Source organism: Pseudorca crassidens, chromosome 3, assembly GCF_039906515.1.
Source record: "Pseudorca crassidens isolate mPseCra1 chromosome 3, mPseCra1.hap1, whole genome shotgun sequence".
Taxonomy (NCBI): Eukaryota; Metazoa; Chordata; class Mammalia; order Artiodactyla; family Delphinidae; genus Pseudorca; species Pseudorca crassidens.
Window position 1 is genome coordinate 116,973,045 of NC_090298.1, and position 27,741 is coordinate 117,000,785.

General features: G+C 40.5%; 2 protein-coding genes across 8 annotated transcripts; both read left to right on the forward strand.

Moving 5' to 3' along the window:
- Positions 1-4,812: 4,812 nt before the first annotated feature.
- On the forward strand, positions 4,813-17,001 carry PURA (purine rich element binding protein A). 7 transcript variants are annotated; one of them, XM_067731939.1, is made up of 2 exons: positions 4,813-4,961; positions 11,583-17,001. In XM_067731939.1, exon 2 carries the CDS (start codon positions 11,727-11,729, stop codon positions 12,696-12,698), a length of 972 nt encoding a protein of 323 aa, XP_067588040.1. In that variant the 5' UTR covers positions 4,813-4,961; positions 11,583-11,726; the 3' UTR covers positions 12,699-17,001. The 7 variants fall into 7 exon arrangements, with proteins under 7 accessions (XP_067588040.1, XP_067588043.1, XP_067588041.1 ...); XM_067731942.1 differs by lacking the exon at positions 4,813-4,961 and adding an exon at positions 5,464-5,761; XM_067731940.1 differs by lacking the exon at positions 4,813-4,961 and adding an exon at positions 5,759-5,895.
- A 5,069-nt stretch (positions 17,002-22,070) lies between these two features.
- IGIP (IgA inducing protein) lies at positions 22,071-26,511 on the forward strand. The gene has a single exon (XM_067731944.1). It carries the CDS (start codon positions 26,184-26,186, stop codon positions 26,343-26,345), a length of 162 nt encoding a protein of 53 aa, XP_067588045.1. The 5' UTR covers positions 22,071-26,183; the 3' UTR covers positions 26,346-26,511.
- Positions 26,512-27,741: the final 1,230 nt, after the last annotated feature.

Here is a 27,741-nt window from a genome sequence, read left to right on the forward strand (position 1 = left end):
TATAAACATTATACTTTTGAATAAAAGATATCTAAAGATTAACGTCAGTGATGATATTTAATCAGAGAACCAAGAAGAAATCTGATACAGGTCTGCAATCTTTTAACCCAAATCCTTAGGGCCAGATGTGTTTCTGAATTAAAATTCATTTCATATTTTAGGAATGTAAGATATTATGCTACCTATGTTTTACTTAACTTGTGTTGTCTGGGGCAGCATACCTTAATCAAACACATATTTCCACAATGAAATGCATCAATAGTCACACCAAATGGACCAAATGAAGACTTTAAACAGAGTCAAGTCAGTTCAGATCCATTTTTGCCACAAAATGAATTAAGAAAAAAGTTTTTGGATTTTGGAATTGCAGATAAGGGACTGTGAAGCTTTGTCTGTAGAGCCATAAATGTTATTGTATTAAATAATGGAATAATAATCATGGGAAATATAGAACAATGCTGATATTAAATGAAAAACTTTTCTGAAAACCTAATGAATTTTTTTCTCTCTTAAGAAAAAAAAATGTATACATAGTGTGATGTATATCTAGATTATACATGGGATGTTACCTGGATTGTACTTGAGTGACTGAGTTTTTGTGGCCTATATAAACACCTGGAACATCTCCCCAGATCTTCCCATGACTATTTCAGGTCTCTGATCAAATGCTACCTCTTCAGAGAGGCTTCTTTGATCACTCTGTTTAAAATATCAGGTGTGAGACATGCACATACACATTCACACACAATCACACAGAAAACTTTTTCCCCTTACCTGCTATTTTTTTCTTTTTAACACTTATCACTATACAGCATTATATTATATATGTGTTTATTATATTATCTGTCTTACTAGACTGGAAACTCTGTGAGAGCAAGGACTTTGTTTTGTTCAAGCACCTAAAACAATGTCTGCCATTGTCAGATAGATACTGTTAGAACAGATAGATACTGTTCAATAAATGACTCAAGAAAATAAGGCTGATTGATAAACAGTGGTGGGTTCCAAGGACCAGTTCTAAAATAGCAGGTGATACTTTCCAAAAGGAAGTTCAAGGGGAAAAAAGAGGAAAAAAAAGCCATCTAAACTAAGCATCAGTTGTAATATGTTTATGAAATATGTATATTGTGGGATTCCAAAATAGTAATTAAAAAACATTTCTCCTTTATACACATACTTATCAAGTAAATATTGATTTACTATCTAGAAAGTAAAAACTAATCATTACATTACATTTAATAACTAATTTTGAGTATTTAAATAGACAAGAAGAAAAATTATACTTGAAAGACAAAAATTCTATAGCACAAAATATTAAAGAACTCCCTTTGTATTTTTCCCATGGTATATTTTGATTCTTCCCTTCACACATTTTACTCACAACAGGAAGAAATGCAATTGATCTTCTTCTTCTAATTGCCAAGTGCTACTGCACTGGGTTGTAAAAATGGCCTAAATTAGCCTCAGAGGGCAGTGGTATCTGGTTGCATGTACATACCTACTCATGAATGTATTTAGTCTTGCTCCAGGTAATAAAATGGCAACACATTGATATCCTATAGTATGCAAGCAAAGGGTTTTGGGGTCACCATAAAATGTGCAACAAAGTTCAATGGTACTTTCCAGTCCAGATAGATCCACTCTTTGGAAAAGCCCAGCTTTCCTCTCCATCTCTAACATTCATATGTTAGTTCTGACTTGGGAATTACTTTTAAAGAGAAGGAAAGAGAAGGGAAAGGTAAAAATAAGGAGTTAGGCCACAGTCCCTTGGCAAAAGTATCAAGAGTAACTACCTTTTTCAAATGACCATACTTGTAGCCTACAAATTGACATTCCATTGATCATGGTTAAAGGTAAGATGATAGTTTCATTTCAACATGTTACTTTTACTTTTGTCTTTTCCCCCCAATTACTCTTAAATCAGGAAGGGAAAAAAAAAATGTTCCAACAGCACTCTAATGGTTTTCAAATTGTGTTACCGCGGATTATGCAAGGATTTTCTATTAGAATTGCTTGAAAAAAATAATGGAAACAGACTGTTTATATATATTTCCAACAGGACAAGGGACCTCTGAAATACGACAAATTAGCACACATATCTGCACCAGGTATTGTTAACCAATGACTCCAGGATGGGAAGAGGTAGGTAAAAAAGTTGAAGTCAGACAATTGATACAAAAAAAGATCAGAAGCTCATAGTTATATAATTTGACAATGAGATTGAGTTTAAATAATTACTGGCCCCTTTGCTCTCAAGTTGCATATTATACTTAGTGAGTTTCATCTGGATAAACACATTTTGCTGGTATTGTGGGTAAGAGGATGAGGAGTGATTTTTCCACAGCTCTATTCCCTCAACAGAGAGGATCCTGCTTACCTGCTTCTGAGAACTGGTTGAATATCATGTGAGTACTTAAGGAGTAAACTAAAGGGTCCACTTCAATAACTCAGACACCAACGAAGAAAAAGTTATTCTTGTTTAAGTGAAAATTCAAGATCACCAGCATAGTCTGTTTTAGGGCACATATGAACTATACAAGCCTCATGCTTCTGACCCTTGTCTTCAAGTCCCTAAACTGGAATAAAACCAATAAATGCCTGAGGAGCCACTTCACACCCCAAACACGTGCAAACTTTGTTCAACAGAACACTTTACTGCCAAAACGGAGCTGGCAGAAGTTTGGAGCTAAGGCCCACAGGCTGCATGATTTGCTGGCGCAAGAGAGCTTAAAAATCTTAACATAATACTGCTGAGTTTGAGTTCTACCAATTTGCTTAAGACTCCTTCCCCAAGTTTGACTTAAGAAAAATGGAAGCTGCCATCAAGAAAGACTTTACTAACACTTCATCATCTACTCAGAAATGATTTAATTCCCCACTCCTGATGGTCATACCTCTATATTCCTTGGTGGTTGTATTTATATTGTAAATCTAAAGCAGTCTATTTTGAAATGCATGTAAATTCAGTTTTGCTTGGTTACTTGGATATAGAAGTACAGGAAGAACGACTGTAAATATACAAGATTAATTACAACAAAGTTCTGCTTAGAAAACACTTGATCCAAATAACCCCATATATCCCAATTCATTACCCTTGAAAAATGGGGGAGAAATTAAGATATAGAATATCTGTAAATTTTTATCACTTTACATTTGTTTTAGTTCATCTTCTCACATCTCTGAGTTTGAGTAATGGTGTTTTATTTTTTACATGAAAAATGCAGGAAGCCAGGAAAGGAGCCAAGATGAGTTCTTCTCTTCCACAAGGGTCAACAATAAGGTCCTATTTGGAATCTTCATAAGTTTGATGCAGTTTAATGAGGAAAACTGCACCTGAATTTAAAAATTGTAGGGAATACTTGCAACTATACAACTAACAACTTTAAATTTGTAAACACTTGAAAAACATGCTGTATTGAGAAACTATGGTTTGCTTGGGAAGGTTATCTTGTGCTTTTTCAATAAGAGATCTTTAAAGATGCTGCTTACTCCTCATATAGCTAAAAAGTAAACATAAATTAAAAAGCTTAAAAAAGACCCTTTCTAATCTTTTCCCTCAGTAGCTCCATGTATTTTATTCATTCCTCTGAAAGCCTGTTTTTCCACCTTTAGAACCTCCTAAGTATTCTAATTCTCAGCTATGATTTCATATTTTCACCAGCTTCTAATGTGCACAATATAGTTGGAAGCATTTAGGACAAAACACTCTTTAGGATATCAAGTTGCAGAAGACTGTAGTTTTAAAGATATTTATATAGTAGTGCTGCCACCTAAAGATGAGGCGAATAAAGAAGCAATTCAAAGGAAATGACCCATCATTCTTAAGGCTGTCTCAAAATTTTTCTCATTTCTAACTGGGATTAATAAACATTTTGCTGTTTTGTTAATATGGAAGTTTGTTTCACAATAAATTATTGCTGAGCTGTAATTTTCTATGGCAGAAATTTTCAAATTCAAACTTTTTAGAGTAATCTGTGATTTGGGGTCTCCAGGAAACTCCCCAAATTTGTTTCTCTCAGACATTAGGCACTGCCTACAATACACAAGTGTGGGGTTGGGGGAGGGGGGAATCAAAAGATACCCGGAAGTAAACTATTGAGGAATCTCTGGTTTAGTGGATAAAGCAGGTAATAATAGACCTATGGTGTTTCCCTTTATCGGTGACAGACTGCTTGCAACTCTCAACAACTGACATATTTTTGTAACTCAATTTTCTCGTCCATAAAATGGGGTTAATTTCACCTCTCTCCTACTTGCCTCTAAGGCTTAGCTAGGTAAGCTTCTTGGAAGGTCCTATAATAAGTGAGTTGACAAGTCTACTATTAAAACATAAAAAAAAAAGAAGTCTACTATTGCCTAATAAAAGAATATCTCACAGTGTATTGCAAAGTTACCTCAAAATAAAATATACTCAGTTAAATAAGGTAAAACATTGATAAGTTTTCTTAAATCACAGATTGACTTCTCTGAGAGCTATTTAAATAATGATAAAGATGGAAGGCTGTTTTTTGCTTATTTTGAAGCCGATATTTTTAACTGATCCATCTTCTATGTATGCAGTGTTGCAGGATGGAGATGTGACAGCATACAAAATGAGGGAAAAAGTTAACGTGTACCAAAAATCTTGTCAAACCTGGTCAAAGATTTCAAGAAAACTCTTAAAGGACATTTTATAGTTCTGCATTTCGCCCTAGCATAGTAATTTATGAATATTAACTCGTCCCTTTTACTCTCTCCCTCTCGGCCCAAGGACGCACAAATAATATTTATCAGGGTTTTGTCCTTAGTCACAGTCCCTCAAAGGGGCCCAGTTTCACCTACACTGCGTGGGAGGCTGGGCAGCAACCCCACGCTTCCTGTCAAGGATTCCTGGGGCTACAGCCTGAACGTGGTCTAGCCCGTTTCTTCTTTATGCTAATTCTGCCCTCCTAGCCCCTCTCGGCGGGCGTCTGAAGGCCAAGGTGAGACCCTCCCGGGAGATGAAAGGCCTATCGCCTCCTAAGAGATGCGGGCGGAACGGGGGCGCGGGGCAGGGTGACAGGGTGGTAGCGACACTGACAACGACGCTGAGGGCCCTAAGTTGGAGCTGACGCAGGCCCTACAGGGTTCCCTCCCCGCCTGAGCCTGGCTTCCGCCCTCAGAGCCCAACAAGGGAGAAGTCCTCCCGGGGGCGCTACCGGCAGTGAGTGGAGGAAGGGTGGGCAAAGAGGCCGCAGGCAGCCCCCTCCTCAGACGCGCCTCAAGGCCTGGGCCGTGGGCTGTTGACGCGCCAACGGCGGGGAGAGCGCGCACGCGCGAAATGGGGGGCGGAGGGAGCGCGCTCGGCGGCCGCCGCCGCTGCAACTGAAACGGAGGAACGCGAGGGCGGAGGGCGCGAGCCACGGGAGGAGTGTGGGGGGGAGATGGTGGGTAGCGGGGAGCGCGCGCTGACGTCGCCCGGAGTCACGCACGGAGCGCCGGGTTACGCGCCGACGTCTGGCTGCCACGACTTGCCGTCTGCGGCGGCGGCGGCAGCGAGCGGATCCCGCAGGGGAAGGAGGAGGAGGGAGAGCCGAGGGGGCTGTGAGTGAGCGGGAGAAGCAGGGTGTGAGCCGGACTTGCCAGCGGGAGGGAGAACGAGTGAGAGCCGAGCCAGCCATCCGAGCCGCCTCCTCCTCCTCCCCTCGGCGTCCCGCCCCCGCCTGCCAGCCCGCCCTTCTCCCTCCTCAGCCGGCAGAGCCCGAGTGAGGCGCAGCTCGGCTCGCGCCGCTGTCCAGGACAGGTGTGCGCGCGCGCGCCCTCCTCCCCTCCCCCTTTCCTCGCGCCCGCCTAGCGCCTGCCTCGCGCGCGCCCTCCCTCCCTCCAGCCCGCGCCCTCCCTCACCTGCGGCAGGACAGCGCCCGCCCGCCCGCCCGGGTAAGCCCCTCGCGACCTTCTCTGCTGCCACTGCCACAGCTTGAGGTGCCGCCCACCTTGTCCCCTCTAATTGCCCTCTTATGCCCCAGGAATAATTACTGTAGCATTGTAGACATCCCCGCACCCTTCCTCCGGGGACCCTGGTAGTGCAGCAACGCGCCCCCCTCCCTCCGGAGCGCACGAACGAACGAACTCCTTCCCACCTCCAAAAAAGAAGAAAATCACACGCCCCTTTAAAAAAAAAAAAAGCAATCCTACCTCCTCTGGCGCTGGAGACCACCAGTGGTGCCGTTTGCTTAGCAATGCCTGAGCCCCATTCCCCCTGACCACCTTTGCCTGGGGCCTGGGACAGTTCGCCAAACCTGGCCGACACTCCCTGCACAGCAACCCTGGCAGGAGAGGAGAGGAAGGAGGCTTCTAGGCTCCACTACCAACCCCTCCTTTCCTCTGTTCAACCCCCGCCCCACCCCCGCAATGCATACACCCTCCCAGTGTGCGTTGTAAAAATAAAAAAGAATACACTGGTGCTGACAGCGCAGACGAAGCCAGGCCCAAAGATGGGTGGCCCGAACAAGGCATTTTTGCTGCCCCACAGAGCTAGGTCAGCTCCACAGTCTCCTCTGCCTTTGTCCGAGGGCAAAACGGACGGATGTGAAGTTAGAGGGTCTTCCCTTTGAGCGACGGTAGGCCCCGGCAGCGGCTATGGGGAAGGGACCCCAACAAATATATTTGTCTTGAGCCTGATCTTGGGTAGAGAAAGGCCCAAGAGTCCGGCTGGGAAAACTTTCTTTGGTTCGTTGCTGTCTACCCCTGAATAAATGCTACTTTAATTTCCGTTGTCTCTGCGGGACCCTCTTGAGGCTTCTAATTCGTTCTTATATGGGCCCCTTTACGTTTCTGTCGGGCCAGGCGCTTTTGGACAGCTTTTTGCAGCGGTGTCTCTGCTGGTGTCCCGTGTCCTTGGAAGGAAGCCCCAGTGCTTTATAATAGGCTGAATTTGGTTTGACATCTTTTGGTAGATTGTCAGAGGAGAAAAGGAATTTTTTGATTACTTCAAGACCCTCACTGTTCCCCGCCCAAACTGACGTTTTCGAATTGCGGCTTTGAAAATTGGAGTGTTGACTAGAGTGTGGAGAGAGTTGCTGATTTCATTCCTTTGGGTACTAGTAAAACCATTTAAGAATCAGCCGAAAGAGAGAGAGCTGTTGACATTTGCATCGGTTCTGTTTGGACCTTTTGGGTACATAAAATGTCGGGTTCTCTGAATCTTTTATCGAATTTAGAATGTGTGCTACATTTATTTAATTCTTCTGCAAATGCTTAAAATAACATTTGGGGAAATGTGAGGATTCTATCACATGGATTGTTCTCTTCAGATTTTAAATGTTTAATTCATATCTTTAACCCTAAACATTGAAATAGCATTGGAGAGGCATAATTTTAAAGATTAGATGAGCTATAGAAAGGGAATAGACTTTTTAAAAATGGTCGGTGAAATACTATTAGTCGTTGTTGTTAAATGTTAAGATTTACTTGAGAGTTTCCCTTAATTTTCCTGGTAGCTAGCCATGAGAAGAAATGGGTAATTCCTCCACTTTGAACAGTTACAGTACAACATTCCAGTTAGTTTTAATGATTTGGGTATTGAAGATAATTGTCTGGTTTAAGACAGGCATTTAACCTAAGTAGCACTTGAAAACACAAGTTCTAATGTTTTTGCTTCTCTTTTATTTGGGAAATCTGTGATTCTGTGAAATATTAATGAGCGTATTGTTTCTGTTGGGAACTCCGTAATCAAAAGGGTTTATTACCCAGAGGTAGATCCCCTCTCTCCAAGTTTATTTTGTAAATGTGTATGTTAATTTTTACTTTTAGAATTAGATCATTTCAGACCGTATTTCAGGCTGAGGAAAATGAGGTTTTTTCCTTCTTGTTCAGCCTAGTATGTGTTTCTCTTGTGAACAGTTTTTTGTTGGTAAGATTTTGTTAAAGATGTAGAGATAGAGGGATTAAAAATAAAGCAATCTCTATTCTCGAAATGTGTGTGTAGTGTTAATAAGAGAGCACACTAAATCTAGAGACGTTTATTAGGTTTTAAAAATATAAGCAAACTTTGAGGAGGAAGGAAATATTTTTTGATAGTTCTTTCATTAACACAGATATTTTGTGCATATTAATATATTTCGTTTTCCCTTTGTTTTTCCTACATTGTATTGCAAATATAATTTTAATTTTACAACTATTTGGTTTAAAATGACAATGCAAACATCTAGACACTAGAACTGGCTTTTCATTTACCAAGTTAGCATATTGTTTTGGTAATTAACAAATAGCTAGGTGTGTTTTTAAATCCACAACTTTGCTAATGGATTTTCAATGTTAGGATGCAAATTTAACTTTGAAGTTCTGTTTAAGGTTAAACTCTTTGTTTTAAGACTTTTCTCTCAGACTGCCTTTTAAGGGTACTATATTCTGTAGCCTACGGAAAGCCGCCTTTCACCACCCCCTCCATTCTGACCAAAAGCCCACACTTACAGGCTCATCCTGAAATAAACTCTCTTGTTTGAGTAGTGAAAATGTGTTAAATATCCTATTTATCATTGTATTATTTTGGGAAAGGCATTATTAACCTTGTTTGCTTTTAGATACATTTATAAAGTAGGCAAGAAGCTAATAGATAAAGGCAAAATTTTATACATATATAATAAAAAACATGAAATAAGTAAGAACATATTTATGTGGAGAGATCCAGGTCTCAGTTGTTTACTGATTTGAGCTTAAAATTCCCAGTTTATGCGTGCAAATGATATTTAACTTGTGTTTTGTCTAGAAACTTCATCAATTGCCTCTGCGCTGGGGAACTAAGAACTCAGTTCCTGTGACAGTCACTTTTTCAGAAAATCAGGGCATTCCCAAACTCAAACCAATTCAGAGCCCCTGGACATAAACGTTTGGGACAGAGGGCAAGAAATTTAGACTCCAAAGTTGGTTCAAGAAGGCGGGCAGTTTCGAGCCCTACTTTTTTGTCCTGGGGGAAGCGATCATTAGCATGGAAGAGTGACAGGGACCGGCAGGCGCGTGCCCCCTTATCGCAGCCCCACTGGCCTTGCTGCTTTGAGTTCTCCTGAGGGGTCAAGGGCTTGGTTCAGCGCGAAGTAAACCCTTGAGGAAGAATAGCGGCTCTTCTAGAGCGGTCTTAACCAGGTCGTAGTAGTCTCAGCTTACAGGTGGAAGCGTAATGCCCCGCCCAGTTCTGTGCGGAGACCCTGCCACTCAGCCTTTGAGACCCTGTTTGGGGCCGGGGTCTATCCAGGGTCCTGATCGCTACCGTGCAAACCTAGAGGAGCCGCCGCTTCTTACACATGTATTTCTGTGTGGTGGGAAGTGCACCAACAGTTCCTATATCTCCTTCCCGACAGACTTGGGGACAGGGGAGGGAGTGCAGAAAAATCAGCACTGAAAGGGTACTACGCAGTGCTAGAGGATGACCCTAAATTAAGGGGAAGTTCTTTATGGGGCCCAAAATCTGGATTTCCATCTCTCACAGTGGGCCTCGTCTTCAGGGAGCCATTTCAGGAACAGCTGGACAGGTGGGTGGTTCTGAGGCTGGTTCACAGGACTATCCCAGTTTTCTTCTTCGGAGCCAGGGTGCTCTGCCCTGTTTCTTCCTCTTTAGCGGGAGGTAGCGAACGTCAGCCCAGAGCTGAAGTAGCTAATGCTGGGTTGAATGGGGCCCTTGCTAAGAGAAAAAGGTAGCTGTGAATACTTAGCAGGCAGGTTTGCCCAGGAGATGAAGGGATATATCAGGGGGCTTTAAGGTCTCAAGCATTGACAAAGCTTATGCCCTGGGCTGGTCTGGGTTTCTTTATCATTAGTCCTCTCTTTACCCCTCTCTTTTCCAGGAAGCTTGGGCAGCCAGGTACTCAGATGTCTTGGGAGCTAAGAGTGAGGGAGGCAAGTCTCCTTACTTTTGGGGGCAGGGGTTGGGGGGTGTTAAATGGGAATGGAGCCTACAGATGAGATAGGGATATGCTTCTCAGGATGGAGGCAACAATCCATGCTTGAGAAAGCCAGGAATAGGGCTGTGAGGTCTGTATCACCTAAGCCCCTTGCAGAAGGTGATGGGGAACATGTAGGGGCATAGGCAGGAGGTGCCCTGGAGACAGGCCTTAGCTTTCCCACAGCTGCTAGGACTGCAGACTGCAGTGAGGGAGTATGAGCATTTGCTATCTATCTGGAAGAAGGAAAATAGGCCCTAGTTTATGCCTCAGATCTAGGAAGAGAGAAATCTTTTATTTCTGAGCCCCTTCCTGAGACCAGAGAAGACCCCCTTTAGCTTTCACTGGCTTAGCTGTCATTGGTAATGGTCGGTAACCTAGCTGTCTGTCTAAAAACCAGCGATCATTTAATGTTTTACTTTTTGAGAGATGGGGGCTCTCCTTGACACTTAGGAGTTTCTGGGAGGAGGAGTAAAAGGGGCGAGCGAACCTGCGTTAATGAATCCCGTAAGGAACTGCGTTTCCCAGGAAATTCCTGACATTTTTAGCTCGTGAATTTCCTAAAGCCTGCTTGGTTTTCTCTTCCATCTGGGTCCTTCCAGAGAGGAAGAGTGGGCTAGGGGCTGAAGGCTCGGCAGGGCCTGGTTTATCCGCAGAGCTGGCCGGCAACCCAGGCTGGGCTCAGCCCTGAACAGGGTGCCCCCCTTCCCCAAATCTCAGAAGGAGGAGGGGGAGGCAGGCGGGCAGTCGTTGTCCCAGAGGGGGCTGGTTGAAGGTTTTGGGGTGAGTGTGGGGTTTCTTTTTGATTGTTGCTTGGGGAGAAGGGCAGAGCCAACGGGAAAAGGCACTGCGGGCACCCCGGCCCTGGTGCGGCTGCCGTCCTCTGCTCGGCTCCCCCCTGCCGGTGAGTGCGCCCGCCCGCCCGCCCGACTGTGCGGGGCTGCGGTTGGGGGGAGGGGGGAGCGGGATCATCTGAGGCCAGAGCCGCTGCCGTGCGCGGGGAGGGGGAGCGGCGGGAGCGAGGGGAGGGAAGGGCTAGGTGTCTGGTGCTCCGCGCCACTGCTACCGGCGCCCCGTCCTCATCCCTGGCAGCCCCTTCTGCAGCTAAGGTTTACCGCTGCACCACCTCTCTTCTTCCTCGCCCGCCTCTGCGGCCAGGGCTCTGCGGTAGGAGACAGTCCAGTCAAGTGACGGGTGGGCCGATCTGGGTCTGGATGGGGCCCGCTGGGGAGGGGGTGGCCGTGACTCGGTGTCCCCTCTCTGCAGCGGGCTCAACTGCGCTGCGCGGGCCCCTCCCCCCACATCTTCTTTGGGGTCACTGGAAAGCAGAGCTCAGGCCCACTCCCTGTGCTTAGTATGGCAGTCCCCTTCTCACGCCAGTCCCCCAACTCCCCGGGCCGAGGCCGCTCAGGGTCTGGCCAACAGCGACAGCCACCGTGGTGGCGGCAGTGGCGGCAGCAGCTGCGACGCGGCGCGTTCTAGTCCCCCCCCCACCCCAACCAGGGGTGCGGGGTGAGGGCCGGTGGGTGGGCGCCGCCTGGCGGGCGGGCGGATGGGGGACTGGCAACGGGGAGGGGGTGCGGGTCACGTGCTGGCGGTCGGGTGGGCGCGTACAGTAGGGCGCCCGGCTACTGTACTGGGGAGTCAGTGCCCTGTTACCGGGTCTCGTCTGTCTCGTCTCTCCCGCAGATCTCGCGAGAGTGGCTGACTGGCTGTGGGGGTTGCGGCGGCAGCAGGCGGAGCCGGGGAGGGAAAGCAGCGGCGGCTGAGGCGACTGAGGCGGCGGCGGGCGGAGCGGCAGGCGGCGGCAGCGCGGCGGCGGAGCGCAGCATCATGGCGGACCGAGACAGCGGCAGCGAGCAGGGTGGTGCGGCGCTGGGCTCGGGCGGCTCCCTGGGGCACCCGGGCTCGGGCTCGGGCTCCGGCGGGGGCGGTGGTGGCGGCGGGGGCGGCGGCGGCGGCAGTGGCGGCGGCGGCGGCGGGGCCCCGGGGGGGCTGCAGCACGAGACGCAGGAGCTGGCCTCCAAGCGGGTGGACATCCAGAACAAGCGCTTCTACCTGGACGTGAAGCAGAACGCCAAGGGCCGCTTCCTGAAGATCGCTGAGGTGGGCGCGGGCGGCAACAAGAGCCGCCTCACTCTCTCCATGTCAGTGGCCGTGGAGTTCCGCGACTACCTGGGCGACTTCATCGAGCACTACGCGCAGCTGGGCCCCAGCCAGCCGCCCGACCTGGCCCAGGCGCAGGACGAGCCGCGCCGGGCGCTCAAGAGCGAGTTCCTGGTGCGCGAGAACCGCAAGTACTACATGGATCTCAAGGAGAACCAGCGCGGCCGCTTCCTGCGCATCCGCCAGACGGTCAACCGGGGGCCCGGCCTGGGCTCCACGCAGGGCCAGACCATTGCACTGCCCGCACAGGGGCTCATCGAGTTCCGCGACGCTCTGGCCAAGCTCATCGACGACTACGGAGTGGAGGAGGAGCCGGCCGAGCTGCCCGAGGGCACCTCCTTGACTGTGGACAACAAGCGCTTCTTCTTTGATGTGGGCTCCAACAAGTACGGCGTGTTTATGCGAGTGAGCGAGGTGAAGCCCACCTACCGCAACTCCATCACCGTGCCCTACAAGGTGTGGGCCAAGTTCGGACACACCTTCTGCAAGTACTCGGAGGAGATGAAGAAGATTCAAGAGAAGCAGAGGGAGAAGCGAGCTGCCTGTGAGCAGCTCCACCAGCAGCAGCAGCAGCAGCAGGAGGAGACCGCCGCTGCCACCCTGCTACTGCAGGGTGAGGAAGAAGGGGAAGAAGATTGATCAAACTGAATGGAACCCCCCCCCACATGCATACACACACACACACACACACACACACACACAGCGCCACACACAGAGAAAATATACTGTAAAGAAAGAGAGAAAATAAAAAGTTAAAAAGTTAAAAAAAAAAAAAAAAGAACTGTTAACTCCAAGGGAGCACCACCCACAGAACCTCCACCAACTGACAGTTTCTCTTCTTGACTTGCCACCCATCGCTGGATGTTGTCCACTTTATCCACCATATAAAACAGTAAGCAGCTGCTAAAAACAAAAAACAAAAAAAATACAAAAAGTAATAACATTATATGAACTGTGTTTCCTACTTGATTAAAAAATATAAAGAACTGAGTGTTTATTTCCCTAATTAACCAAGAACTTTTGTACACGTTTAAGCTATTATTATTAAAAGTGTTTGCAAAATGGTCAAGATTATAATATTGCTGAATTCTATAAAAGTCCTTTTCATGTTGAGCTAACATTTGACTTTAGCACAAAAAAGAGATATTTTAGAACACGTAAAATAATATTTTTAGTTTTTTCTCATTTTGTTACCAAATTTCAAACCTTACATGGAGGTTATTATAGTATATTTGACACCCTATATACCTGTGATTAGAGATGTGTATATATATGAGGGCTAGGCATGCTGTGTGTCTGAGCTTTGTCTAAATGTTATGCAGAAGTTTGTAGAGTTAAAGGTACGTAGGTTAATTCATGCAAGGTAAACAATAAGTGCTCTCTTTTATACAATATGCATTGCATCTGGACCTTAAACATTTAAAAATGGTCAGTGAAACTTCTGTGAACATGAAGAAATTATTAAAAAAGGCATTTAAATGAAATTTGCTAAGTTGTGATTTTTACGGTTGGAACCAAAGTTATTCAAGTAGTAAAAGAAAAAAGAGAAAGAAAGAAAAGGAAATCTCCCATAATATTTTTCTGCATCTGTTTGCTTTGACTGAGTAGGCGTTTTGTCATTATTGTGTATATGAGATGTACTTGTATCGTTCATAATATATTTTTTTTATTATGTGTAGAAAGATTTTAAAAACTTAACTAACGTGCAGCAATTTCCAGTGAACCTGTACTTGGACATCAGGTAGTGAGTCTATTTGTGGTCACTAGCACTGTCTCCTAAACTTATAAGAGGTCTGAAGCTATCCTTTGATTTTTGCCAGTGCTATTAACTTATGTAGACCCGTTAAAAAGCAGAGCAACACAATTATAGTTATCCTACTGAGCCATGGATTCTGAGCTTCATTTTAAAAGTGAAAGCCAAGTTGGTGTATGTAAAGGATTTCCATGTAGCTGTGGTGCTAGTTATTACTGGCTACATTATATGCTAAGTGTATTTGTGTTCCCCAAGTGTACAAGCCTTCTATCAAAAGTATGTTCTATAACTCATATATTCAAGGTGTAGGGTATGAAAATGCAAAGCTTAGGAGAGCACTTTACTAAGCTGGTGTCCTCCCAACTGAAATTGTTTGTAACGATAGTCTTTTACAGGTTTTCATTTAAAGATGTTCGTGTGCTTTTAATTGACAACTAACTTCTTGCTGCTGTATAGTAAAATATTAATATATTTTTATCATTAAACTGCTGCATGACTATCATCTTTGAGTGAAGAGAAAATGTTATAAAAAAAGATGCCTTAAACAGTACATTTTGGTTTGGAATTCTGTAGAAAGTATTTTGGTTTTAAAAAAATGGATCTTGTCTGACATAAAGAGTTCTGGGGATGGAATTGTTTTCTTGGCAAATCCAGCCATATAGATCTAACTGCTGTATGTAGAAGACACCACCTGTAGGAGCTGGAAGGTATCAGTGCTTCTCACATTGTAAAGCATTGGCCTAGGAAGGTGAAACAGTTGTCTTTGAAGGATTTTTTTTTTTTCTGCTGGTTCTTTGGATTTTGATTTGGTATTTTTAAGCTCCCTGGTTGAGTGTGTTGTCTTTGAGATCTACTGTATGTGTTGAATAACAAGCTATTTCCATTGTACTGTGCATTTTCCCATTAAATTGTTTGCTTTTAATATTCATACAATGTTTAATATGAGGTGACCGTACAATAGTTAGGAGTTTCTTTACTTACAAAATCACTGGAAATGATTAAATTGCTTTTCCCCTTCCCCCAAGGTGCATTTTTCTTATTTCCATATAGTAAAGTTGAGCTTTTACAGTGCATAATGTGACATTTGGAATGCTTATCAACTGCATGTAAACATTAATAACCTGCACTTTTTTGTCTTAAGGTTTGTTGAGCTGTTTTGTTCACTGTACTTTAACTGTGATATGGAAAAGACTGCATTCTCTGTGCTGTTACTAGTTAGGAAAGAGAATTGCTTTGATTTTGTCTCTTGTTTACTATAGCTTTTTAAAGTTAAGCCTTGTACTACAGGTTGTTGGAGTACTCCTAGATCAGTGTTTCATAGTAGCCAGCAATAAGTAGTGCAAGTCAACAAAAAACACAGCAAACTTAGGCAAAGTGTCCTTTCTTTGAGATGCGAGTTCTTTCATGAGGTTTTCTTTAGGGTCCGAGTTACCTAAAGTGAAGCCTTTCTTAGCTATAGACTTCAGATTCTGCTTGGAATCCTACCGGATCAAGAAGCACATGTATTGTGCAATTGTCTTTACACTATAACAGTTAAACACAATCTTACTCAGATTTTGAAACCAGTGTCTGAATTATGGTCAGTGGGTTTAAAAAGAAATCCACATGCAGATCTTTTAAGACTTCTTAAGACGTGATCATAGAAAAGACAAATGACTGTAAAGATGCTCTTTTTTTGCATCTCACTTTACCTCCCCAAGTCCCCTCCCAACCTTTCCTTCTCCCCTCTCCTGTTTCATCCTTTTCCCACCCTTCCCCCCAGGTGCTCGGTACTTTACCAAGGTTCTATTTCTCAGTGTTTTATGTTGGAGTTTTTCCTTGTTTTTATTTTACTAGTTGGTAAACCCTGTTTGTGCTGAAACAAAAAAGGAAATGGTATATTTGACCATATGTTTTATTCATAGAAGACAGTATGATCAAATGTGCCAAAAACAAGTAAACAAAACTTAATTCATGACAAGTATGCCTTATTTTTAATGATCTGCTTTGTCTTACAATTAAGGTCCAAGAACTTGGTTAAACTGTATTATTTGCCTAAGTATAAAAGAACACTTGAAATGCATTGCGTTCTTTAAAATGAGAGACATTGTCAAGTAATTTAATCCAGAGATCAGCCACCAGATTTGAAATGCCCATGTAAGTGTGTGTGCTTTAGTGTTGTTCGTTTTTTTGGGTTTTTTTGTTTTTTCTTTTAAGTCACCAAATCTTTTTTTAAGCTACTTTTTATTTGTGCCTCCTATTTATCATGCTGATGTTGGAAACAGCAGTCATCCAGCCACAGAGGGAGCTAAAGTTAACTAACCAGAACTGTAGAAATCATTATACATGCCTTTGACAACAAAGGAAGTTCATAAGAAAAGCCATGTTGGCTTTTCCTCCACTAGATACAGATTGGAGGTAGATGAATATTTGCCAAATGGAAAAAAAGACAATGTGAGTCAGGAAAGACAAACTTTTCCAGCTTCTCAAAAGCCATGGAGAGTAGAAACCAAAACCAACAGGGAAATAAAAAACCTTGAAAGTCTCACTTTCTAGTTGTCCCATTCAGGGGTTGAAATTTGACTCAAAGTGAAAAATGTATCAATGTGTTTTTTAGGTCTTCACATCTAGAGATGGATAACTATTCCAGTTTGATTTTTCAGGTAATGGAGAAAGCTGCTAGTAATTTTAACCCCTGCCTAAAGAAGATAATTTCATTTGGGAGCAAATACTTGTTGCCTTGAAAAATAGCACTGTAATAGCCTATGATAATTAGTTATAGAATAACCTTTATCCCTTTTAAACTATGCAAATTATTAAATAAGTGTAAATTAGGACTCAAAGATAGTTGATTATATTGCAATCAGATGGCATTCACAAACTTAACTGGAGCATATACAAATAAAATCTATTAGTCTAAGAGTTTTGTATGCTAACAGAAAAATATAATTTAGCTACCTATTCTAAAAATGGTGAATATTATTAATATTGTACAATAGGACTGGGAAGACTGCCTCCTTTTTTGAAGAGAGAGATTAAGGATTTTTATAATTGTTTTTCATCAAATTTTAATATTTTTGTCAAATTTTTAGGTATTTAATTTGTAAAACAGTTTGCTTTGTACTGGCATACAGAAAATAGGGTATTGATTTTAAACTTTTTGAAGCCAAGTGATCAAGTACATTTGTAATAAAAGTCAATGGATCTATATCAGTTGTACTCACTGTTTTCATTTCTTATACTTATTAATATAGGAATGCTGTGCTTTTTCTGCAGGAAAACAACTAAATTTGGGTGGAAGGGAGGGGAAAAGATAAGTCTGTTGATAATGAGAATCTGGGTGGGTACCATGGCCCAAATACTTTATGTAATCTTTAAGTCAGTTAAGATTTGGTATATTGAAAAAGATGTACAGGTCACTTTTTTCTACTTTTTTTTCTTATGAAATGATGTTTGTGGGGGTTGTCTCATTCATTTTTTCTGTGCTTTAACATTTTGCATTTGGCAATGTTGAAACTTTCTAAACTAACACATTTTTCTTTTATGATATTTTGGATTATCTGCCAGCCATGGTTGACCCCACCATGGGCATGATTATTTTTATCTCCCACACATGGTTCACCCTCTCTTCAATATTCCCATTCATTTTTTTCATGTTACACATACACACATTTCCATATGATTTCAGAACGGAGATTTCTGAAATTGTTCTGGTGGCTTTCATAGCTCCACGATTTGTTTTGTTATACATGTGAACATACTTTTAAGATTTTTTCCCCCATAAAAAATGAGATACCAAATCTGATGACTTTTTTCATTTTCAATATCAGAATGAGATCCGGCTTTCTATGTAAAAGGATGCTAAAACAAGAGAATCTTTAGCAACTTAGGTTTGGAAAAATTGGTGATAACTCTGAGTATAACATTTATAGTTGATGATCCCTAAATCTGAATATCTTAATGATATATATATATATATATACACACTTCCCCATGAGAGTGGAATGAATAGGAAAGAGAATTTATTAGAATTCCTTAAGTGAATAAATTCACTAAAGTTATTTGTGCAAAGTTGTCGTTGAAGTTTATCCACTTTTAAGTCATATAATATTTCTGTTTATTTTCATTGAAAATTAACCAAATTTAGGCCATTCATAGTGAAATTAATGTAAAGCTTAAGCATTCACCTCTATTAAAATTACTGTTTTCACTCAGCAACATTAATTACCATGAAGAATTTGCAATAAATTTTTAAGAAAAGCTGATTTTAATATTTGAAGAGTTATTTGATCCTAAAACAAAACCTGAATTTAAGGCCTAGGCCATTTGATAGACTCTTTTTGAGCAGAAATTTCATTATTATGGGCTAAATGAAGATCATCTAAACTAACATTAGCATGGGTCAGGTAGAATTTCATAATGCAAGACAACCAGGTGAAAAGTGAAATACATGATTGGTTTCAAGCCAACAGTTTGTCATCTTTCAGCTGCTAAACTGACTACCAGATTTTGATGTTGAATGGTCCTAGGCAATATATGCCTTTAGGAAAGTTGAGTATGGCAAACGTCACTTGTTAGAAACATTTTTCTTGAAAAGAATTTCATAGCTATTCATTTATTTTTATTTTGTCCCCATATTGTGTTTGGCATTTCCTTCCTCCCTACCTTCCTCCTTCCCTCGCTCCCTTCCTCCCTCCCTCCCTTCCTTCCTCCCTTTCTTTTTTTTTTTCCTGATGTGCTTTGCTTTTATGGAAAATTGTCTTGTTTGGTAGGTAGAAACATGGTGGTGAGCCTCTGTGTAAAATAAGGTTACTTCTTATGGACCAGAAATATTTTACTCATTTTGGAATTATAACATTTTTGCATTTTCATGAATACATACTTTGTTTTGGTGATTATTAGTAATTTGCTTGTTAATTAAATTTTTGTAGTATTTCCTGGAGAAAATTTAAGCTAAAGAGTCTAATTTTCTTGATTTAGGGTACACTTTAATAAGTCTAGAAGCCTCCAAGTTCAAGGACCAAACCTTTATAATCTAGAATTTTGAGAAACGTGGAAATACTCTTGTTAGCATGTGTTTTGCTCTAAACTGGATTAACGCAGAAGGATCCTAGGAGGACTTAAGATGTTCTTATTATGAAGTGGCAGTCAAATTTATGGAACAGGTGACTTATGTATTCACATTGACCAGCTCAGTGATGGCCATCCACTGATGAATTAATAGACATATGTTGGGGAATGGGTCAAGCTCCCTTTGAGCTGGAATGGGTGGGCAGTTTCCAGTGCAGGTAGTTGTTGGTGACATTTGAGCTACTTCCCTACCATAAACACTGGAATTTTCTTTTTCCCATCCTCCTTTTCCCCTGTTTTTGTCTCCTTTATCCTTCTCCTTGCCATAGGCCTACCAGTGGCACTCCAGTTTACCTCCTTAGGAAGGAAGTAAAGAAATTGCTGACTCCTGCCTTAGAAAAGAACATAGCTAACTGATCCCAGAAAGATTTCTGCATTATGAGGTAACTGGGTAGTTTTTTCTGACTGCTGTTTTCCCCATAGTCTTAAGTTGGCAGTTTGAAGAGCATTGAAATTGTTAAGAAATTTGTGAATTTAAGAAAGTAAGAAGTATGTGTATTTTGGGTAAGTTCCTGGAAGCTGAGACTTACTGGTTTGGAAATTGGAGAGCAGAAAGAGGAGAGCTGTTTAATGTGTTTATGAATGGAGAGTGAGAGGTATACAAGGGAATGGTTTCAAGGTAAAGTGGAAGAAATTTTTACTGGAGGTAGGAAAAGACACTGAGATGGAGTCTTAAATGAGAGTTTGTTTGCTAAGGACAATGAAGTTGATGTTCACTAAGGAAGTTTCAGTAAAATCAGAAAATGGGTCCCTTGTTGGTTATGGGAAAGCTATTGGTCTGTAACTAGATGTTATAGTGATGATGCAATATACAAATCTGTTTTCAGGTGTAGGATGTTTGCTTTTCTGGACAAATTAAATAGCACAATTGTGGAATGGCAACTTTCCTGGTCAAGGCAAGTTGCTGCTGGAGACTTATTTTGAGGGGAAGAAATAAGAAAGTTTCAAACTTCTTCACCGTTACCATTTTTAAACTATCAGAAATATGTATCTTACATTCTCCTGGGTTCATGTTACAATGTAGTTTACCTTTGCTTTTCAAAATGTTCTTTAGATCAAATTATTTGATTTTATAGTCCACAAAGATCCATATTATGCCTTGCATTTATAGAACCTTGAGCCTTTGTTCCACATGAATTTCTAGAAGAGGACAATAAACCGGGTAAAAACACTGAATTGCAATTTTAGGCATCCTTTCTATTTCTTTTATATTTACAATCCTAGCAACCATTTAACATTGTAGACCTTATGAGATCCTCAATAATACTATATTTCTGAAATTAGACAACACACACCCCTCCCCCCCCAACTCAAGTTTCTGTTTGTTCTCCCACTTTCTGTGTTACTTTAAAATTGTAGAATTCTCAAGAGTTCGTTGGTGGCAAGTGTTAATAATATAGTTTAGTACATCTTGGAAGTTCTTACGTCCTTTGTAGGGTGAAGTGATTGTGTTTAGATTTCTGTTCCCAGTATCCCAGGAGCATTGTAAATTATTTAAGATAAAGAGTTGCTATCATACTTGTTTTTAAAGTTATATAATTCAAGTATATTTGGATTAACTCTGTTTTCTAGTTTAGTATGGACTTATTCTCAGTGATTTTGACAGATTACTTTCAAGTTTCATTTTACCCAAATCTGTATACGTTAGTGATAAAACCTCTTTAAAGATAACTAAAAAAAAGAGGTTCTGATTTTGTATTTGGAATGTAGTGGGTTTTTTTTTACAAATGTCAAATACATTAATAATAGAAGAATTATTTTTATTTTAACTTATTTTGTAGAGTTGGCACTTATTATGGTTTTCACATAGTATTGTGTGTCAGATTTTAAATTATTATAGTTACATACTATAACTTAAGTCAGTGTAGAGCCTTCTTAAATAACCCCTCCCTTAGGAATTGTTTAAAAAGAAGTGAATTCCCAAACCTGTGTCAAGAACCAGTGATTTAAATGACTGTGAGACAAGTCTTTGAAAGGCTTCCTTGAGTCTAGTCAATGGAGATAAATGATAGCCCATTTCCATGCTGCATACAGTTGTTAGGGTTTATAAAGTTGTCAATATGTAAAAGTGCAAAAGCAGGAAAGACTGTAAAGTTGCCTATAAAATTTCTAGTTTTCATTATTTGCACTATTTATCTTTGCACTTGATTTTTTGAAAATTAAGACTAGTCACTTTCACTTTTGTTTCTAGTCTTTTCTAATTTCTTACAGAATTATGTTTTCAATATCCCTCCCAAAGCAAAACTTATATGCAATTAAATATTCTTTATAAGTCCAAGAAAATATTTCTTAGTGTTAGCTATGTAGAACAAAAATTTGTTTTGATAAAATTTTTAATATGGGCCTTTATTTGCCAATAAAATCCTTTGTAACTGTGAGTTTTATTAGACTATTTGAATAGACAAACTGAAAGCTTAGGATAGAAAAAAAATTATATATATATATACATGTGTATATATATATATATACACACACACACACACACACACACATATGAAGTGGTGTCTTTGAGATCCAGTTTCCAGCCTGAAATGGCCTGATTTTGGAGTGTTGATTTGTTTTCACTGAAGTCAATGAGATTTGAGTCTAGCTGGGTATTGGCTTTAAAAGCTGAAAGTGAAGTGGGTGGCAAGTGGCAGCTCCCTCTTTCATGTAGTTTTCCATAATACTCATGGAGTTTCCTCATGGTCTATGTGATATAACTGGTATCGAAATAATTATATTAAATGAATATTCCTTTTTGGAATTCAAGGTTGACTCACTTTTTGAGGAGGGGAGGGTGGCAGGGGATAAGAGACTTTATTTTAACTAGAGGCATTATTATAACCTCAAGATGTGCTCTAGAAAGAGTAGGAGAACAAAAAGTGTACCTGTGAACATATTTTTTGTCTTAGTGAGATTGCGCGACACAGTTAGTGTTCGGAATTGCAAAAAAAAAAAAATTGACAGTTTTGTCAATAGAACAGAAATGTGTTTTGGCTAAAATTATATTTTGTAAGTTATTTAATTACTTCGTTTTATATTCCCTTTCCCATAGCCTTTTAGGCACTTCATACTTAAAACCAACAAGTGAGAGGCCTCTTTTCAGATCTGGTTTATTTTTGGAATGCCTGAGTGTGTTTCTGGATGGGTGGGGGGGGGGGGGGGGGGCGGTGCGGCGGGGCTGGTGTTTTAATTCTTGACATGCTCGTCTCAGCATGTTTTGCTATTCATTCTGGATCTTAAGTTTGCAAATTCTGCTGAAAATTCAGTGATGTATTTGAAATGAGAAACTTCTCTGTGACATAGTGTGAATGTTTGTGGCTGGACTCTATTGTGGAAACTTGTGGCTTTGTTTTTAATTGAGGTAGAAAGTTAAACTTCCGTTGTTCAGATTTTAGGTTTATCTAGTGGAATTGTGCCCGGTAGTTATCTAAATATGGACCAATTTTGGGAAATGAAGGTTGACAAATGTGTATTTGACTCTAGATAATCCTTTATTCAAAATCATAAAGGCTTACATCATTAGAGTTGTCTTAGGTTTTATGTTGTCTTGGGTTAAATGTGGATGATGATCAGCATTATATCTATGAACTTCCTTTGGGAAAAGAGAAAAATTCAGTCTCCAAACCTTTTCTTGGAGACTAAATTTACCATATATGGATAATGAAAAAATTTTAGAAAGTGGCTTTGATTATTTTTAAATGGAATTTAATCAGCTTAGTTATTTTTCCTAGTTTGAAGCACTTATTTCCCAAATGTGAATAAAGGGAAAAGATCAACAATTTGGCCCCCCCCTTTTTTGAGGCCATTTTTAGTTTTCTGCCCCCATTTCCCAATCCTGTTATAAAATGAATTACGGGTATCCCTCTAAGTCCCTATAACCCCTTTTGGGGGTCACAGATACCTTTGATAATCTGACAAAAGTGATGGACCCTCTCCCCAGAAAGAAAATACAACATATACAGATAATTTTGCATACAACCTCAGGGGCATCACACATCTTCTGAAACCCAAGTTAAGGATCTCTAAGTAAACTCTGTAGAGAAAATTTTAATGCAATTAATTGATAAAATTAAGAACTAAGCATTGGCATAAAACATTTCAGATTGGAATTATCGTTAGATGATGGCCCCTACTAGCAAAATGTGACATTCCAACCAGCTTTGTTAGACATTATAACATCCAGATAGAAGGAAAAAAGAAGCAAAGTTCTGAGAGCTATTTTTAAGGAGTCAGGGCATCTCTAGACATGGGAGCCACTCCTGGTTCAAGGCAGGGGTCAGGGTGCCTGACAGCTTCTAGCAGGGTAGAGTTTGATAAACCACAATGCTCAGGATGCCAAGGGGTTAGCCATTATCTTAACCCCTTTCTCACCAAAAGATTTTAGTTTTGTGTATTGGGAAACAAGACGTCACTAGGGAAGAAAAAGATTTGCCTTACAACTTTGCTGGAACACATCAGTTTGGTGACGTATGGGACACCGGTATCATTTTTGAGAAGGTGCATAAAACCAAAGTAAATTATTCTCTATGTAGAACATTATTTACTAGTAACATTTGTTTGGATGTATTAGCTTTGACAATTTTTACCAGTAAATATTGGTTTTATTTAAAACTGGGAATCCAGTTTATAAATAAGATAGTTGATATATCTGTCCTTTCCCCCATGTAAAGAATAGTTTAAAGGTTTATGCTTACTTTTTATTTTTCTCTCTTGATGCCATGGAGTGGGGTGGGGGCGGGGGAGATCTTTGAGTCAACAACCGACAAAATATCTTCTTCAAATTTAAAAATTGAGAAAGCAGCACCTTATTTAAGTCTAACTGTATACCATTTTAGTGCATGTATTAGTTTTAATAATGATTTTTTGGTGCATGCCTTTGGGCTTATTCAAAAGTGTACAATAGGAAAGTATACGTATTTCCTTTCTTAGAAAGGAGATGTTTTTCTACTTTGCAACATGTGATTACAAAAATCTTCCTCTGTGGGAAGATTAACCATGTATTGAACTACTGAAAAGTATATATTTTTAGATATACAGAAAGCATCTACATGGAGCAGCATTCAGACCTATATAGAAGTCATAGCATTCTATATAGGACCAAAAAGGAAATAACATTAAACACTTAAACAGACTTTGTTGGGTAGAAATACCTTTAGATCTTGCATTGACTTCCAAAAAGAAAATGCCACAGAAGTTTGCTGAAAACTTTTGTTGTTTGAATTTTCTCTGTCAGTGTATTTAGCCCAAATAGAACAGCTTTGGGTTAACACATACGTAAGAATCAAAAAAACAAAGCTAACTAAATAAATCAGTCTGGTTTGCCAATCCAGCTTGACTGAAATAAGTAAACTAATCACTTGCAACATGAAAAACTGTTCAACTCCTCTAAGGTTTTGACAAAATAACCTTGGCTGATGTGGGAAGACTCCCACTTTGATTTCTGACCTGACAGTGAAGATTCATGCTTGACATGATTTCATACCTGACAGTGTCTGTTTAAGGAGCTGTGGTACAGTCTGCTAATTCAATCCCAGATACCTGTTGATTACCTGTGAGATCTAGAGTCCAAAGTAGCCAGCAGCTGTATCCCTGAGTGCTCTGTGCCCATCAGATCTCTTAAAGTAAGCAGGGTTGGGGCAGGTCACAGCTCTGATGAGTGACCTCAGGTGCTGTGGACAGCCCCAGATTTAAGACTTGTATCTGCTTTCTTGGGAGTCATCACTGAACTAATGTCCCACATGGTGTTACTTACTGTAGATGCTCTCTCTTGGAGGAGGCCCAGAGCACACATCCTAATTGCTTGTGGTACTCAGAGAGGGGGTGCTAACTCTGATGCCCTGGCCAAATTCCAGTTTAGGGATGTGGGTCTTCTTGCTATTCTAATCGGAAACATGCATCGCTTCCCATTTTCCCTGTTGATCTCAGTGCAAACTGCACTAGTATATTTCTTTGCCCCGACCCCAAGTCTCTTAAGATGCTGGTGTGTATTATATAGGCCAAGTTCATGCCTTATCCTAATGCTGGAAAGTTGAGGAATGAGTGAGCTTGGTGTCACAGTGCCCTGTAGTTGGAAGGTAAACTCTTGTGGTGTTTTAGGGATGAAGCTGGCCCTCTTCTTAGCATAAGTTGGGGAATGTGCACTGGCCGGAGGCTTCCAGCCATGAGGTGTGAACTGAAACCTATTTTCCCTCTTTTCTTATAGCATGTTGAGAAAATCTGTTGGGTTTTTAGCAGTCAGGGAAGGCCGGAGTTCTGCAGCTTTAATCTGGGTAACTGAGGCTAGTTTGAGCAAGTCTTTGGTTAATTAACTAGGTTCTCAGATGCCACAGACTCCGTGAAAAGTCACCATTATTTTCAATGGTTGTGATAGAATTTCCCCCAGTAGCCATTATTTTAAGATTATATTGCAGAGTTGCTTTATTTGAGCTTTTCGTGTATACACAATCCCAAACTGGAAGAAATAATAATTAAAAAAAGGAATCCTGCTGTGAAAGGTATATATTACTCTAGATTTTTCTTACTGTAAATATTGTAAGATTGTAATACTGTCGATATTTTATTAACCAACAAATGTTAATCTATGTGAATTCAGACTTATTTTAAATGTGCTTCTTATTTACTGTGTGTGGTCCCTGTTGCTGACAGTATTAAGTTATATTCTGATGTAAGATTAACTTTATTAAAGAATGTAAACATTGTTTCCTTATGGGAAAACAAATAAAGTATAAAGAAGACAATTCTTTTCATTAAAATATACTGTGTATTTACACTTGCTAGACCCAGCACCACTTATAAATTTAGTACACTGTTCAAAATTTTAGTTAACACAGCTGACATGGATGTGCTCTGTTTGAAAGTCTAAGAGTAGGTATTGTTGGAATATAAACAGTTTGTATTTGTCTGCTGTGAATCATAATCTTGAAATTTCTAATCGAGTTTGTAAAATTTTTATAGTAAAACATTTTAACGACAATTTAAAAATTTATCTTCTCTAAAGAATGGTCAAAACAATATCCTTTCAGAAATAGAATTGTTCTTTAATATCTTTCCAAAATGATTTTGGTTAAATGGACCAGATGTATGTTAGTTAAAATTTAAGACAAAGTTGTAATATTCTTTGAGTTTACAAGTTAATCCTTATTGGAGATGTGCCAATTATACAGTAGAATATCATTAATTTGCACTGTTTGGGGACCCCATTAAGAATGCTGAATTTTTCCAACTAAGAAGCAAGCAAATGCAATTTAAAAAGTAAATTTGAGCATTCTGTATTAAATATGTGCAGTTATTATCACATGAAGAAGCTCAGTGTGTCGGGCTGTAATATAACCATACTTGCTGTCATGTTCTCCCATCTCAGTGCTGGGAACTCACCATGTGGAAACCAAGCAAATGTGTTGTGCATCAGCCGGCTTGAGTTTGTTCAATATCAAAGCTGAAACTAGCGAGGTCTGCTGTACTGCTTATTGAAGTATTGTGATTCTTTTAGGCATTGATTCTTACAAAATATATACTGTAACAGTATACTTTGTACAGATTTAAATTTTATTTGAAAAAAATGAAATAAAGTAGGCAAAAAAATAAAGATGTTTATTTTTCATGTGACTATATAAACAGATCAGTCTTTTGTTTCAGTGCCTTTGGTGGGGGTGGTTATGGTTGCTCTTGGAATTTTTTGGGGGGAGGGGGATAGAAGCCATTTTAAGGATTCAGCAGCAGGTATACTTGCCTAATCATTAACTTGCTATAAGGATTAAGTGGGCTGTCTCACACTGGAAAACTATTTTCTATTTTATTTTAAAACAAATTTAATTTTAGAGATTTTATGTGAATGGCTTCCCTATCTTGCTTCTTGAGTCAGTTTTTTAAATTCTCTGGTGGTGTGACGGTTAACCAAGCTATCACAATTGAAGAGAAAGAGAAACTTTTGCCATAGATCATGTCCCTTTTCCATAGAAGGCTTTTTGTTTTCTGTCGTTTTAAATTTGAAGTTGGTTTGGGTTACAAAAGAGTCATGACAAAAGATGAAGAGAATCCTCTGCAGAAAATAGCAGTTGTGCTTGAAAATAAGGTCCTTTCAAAAATGCTCTTCTAGTGAGTGGAGTGGTAGACAGTGAATGAAGTTACCAATAAAAATGTGGCACAGGAGTGATCCTTCAGAATAGTTTTAATGGGACCTTCTCAGAGAAGATTAGATTATCTGACCAAAAAGAACCATCCCAGTTATGGCCTCTGACTCAAAAAGCAACAGTGGCTTCAGGTGTATGGTATTTTCCTCAACCTTTAGAAATGGAGTTGGAAGTTTTATTTGTGCTTTCTCCTCATTTTATCTTTTCTGATGCTTTCACTTACTTTTAGGCTGGATATGAGAAGGTTTAGAACAAGCAGTTGCAGGAACAACGTTCCTGCAAAAGTCACACTATAGAAAATTTTTTCATTGTTATTTAAATGTGTATGACAGTAGTTATACTCTAAAAACTGATGCATGGCCATAGAAATATCTCAAGTTCGCAGTAGCACAGTTTCAGGCTTCCCTGGGTAAATTCCAAGAAAGTTTTGTTGTTGTCATTGTTGTTGTTTTGGGTTTTTTCCTGCTAAAATGGCCCTCCTTTGTAGAGAACAGCTGACTATCTGTTGGACTACAGCTAACCATAGCTAGCTAGCTTTGGACCAGCTTCCACATCTGACAATCACCAACTCCAGTAAAAATAATAGACATTTTGCTGCATGAAAACTTAAAGCTGAGGGTTTTGGGTAGGTAGGGCAGGTACTAAGAAACTCTAATTTTCCCTAAGTTCGGTAGTGCCTCTGATTTGGGTGGCACACAGAGAACAG

Coding starts and splice junctions, on each gene's coding strand:
- IGIP (XM_067731944.1), top strand. CDS start 26,184: ATGTGCAGTTATTATCACATGAAGAAGCTCAGTGTGTCGGGCTGTAAT.
- PURA (XM_067731939.1), top strand. CDS start 11,727: ATGGCGGACCGAGACAGCGGCAGCGAGCAGGGTGGTGCGGCGCTGGGC.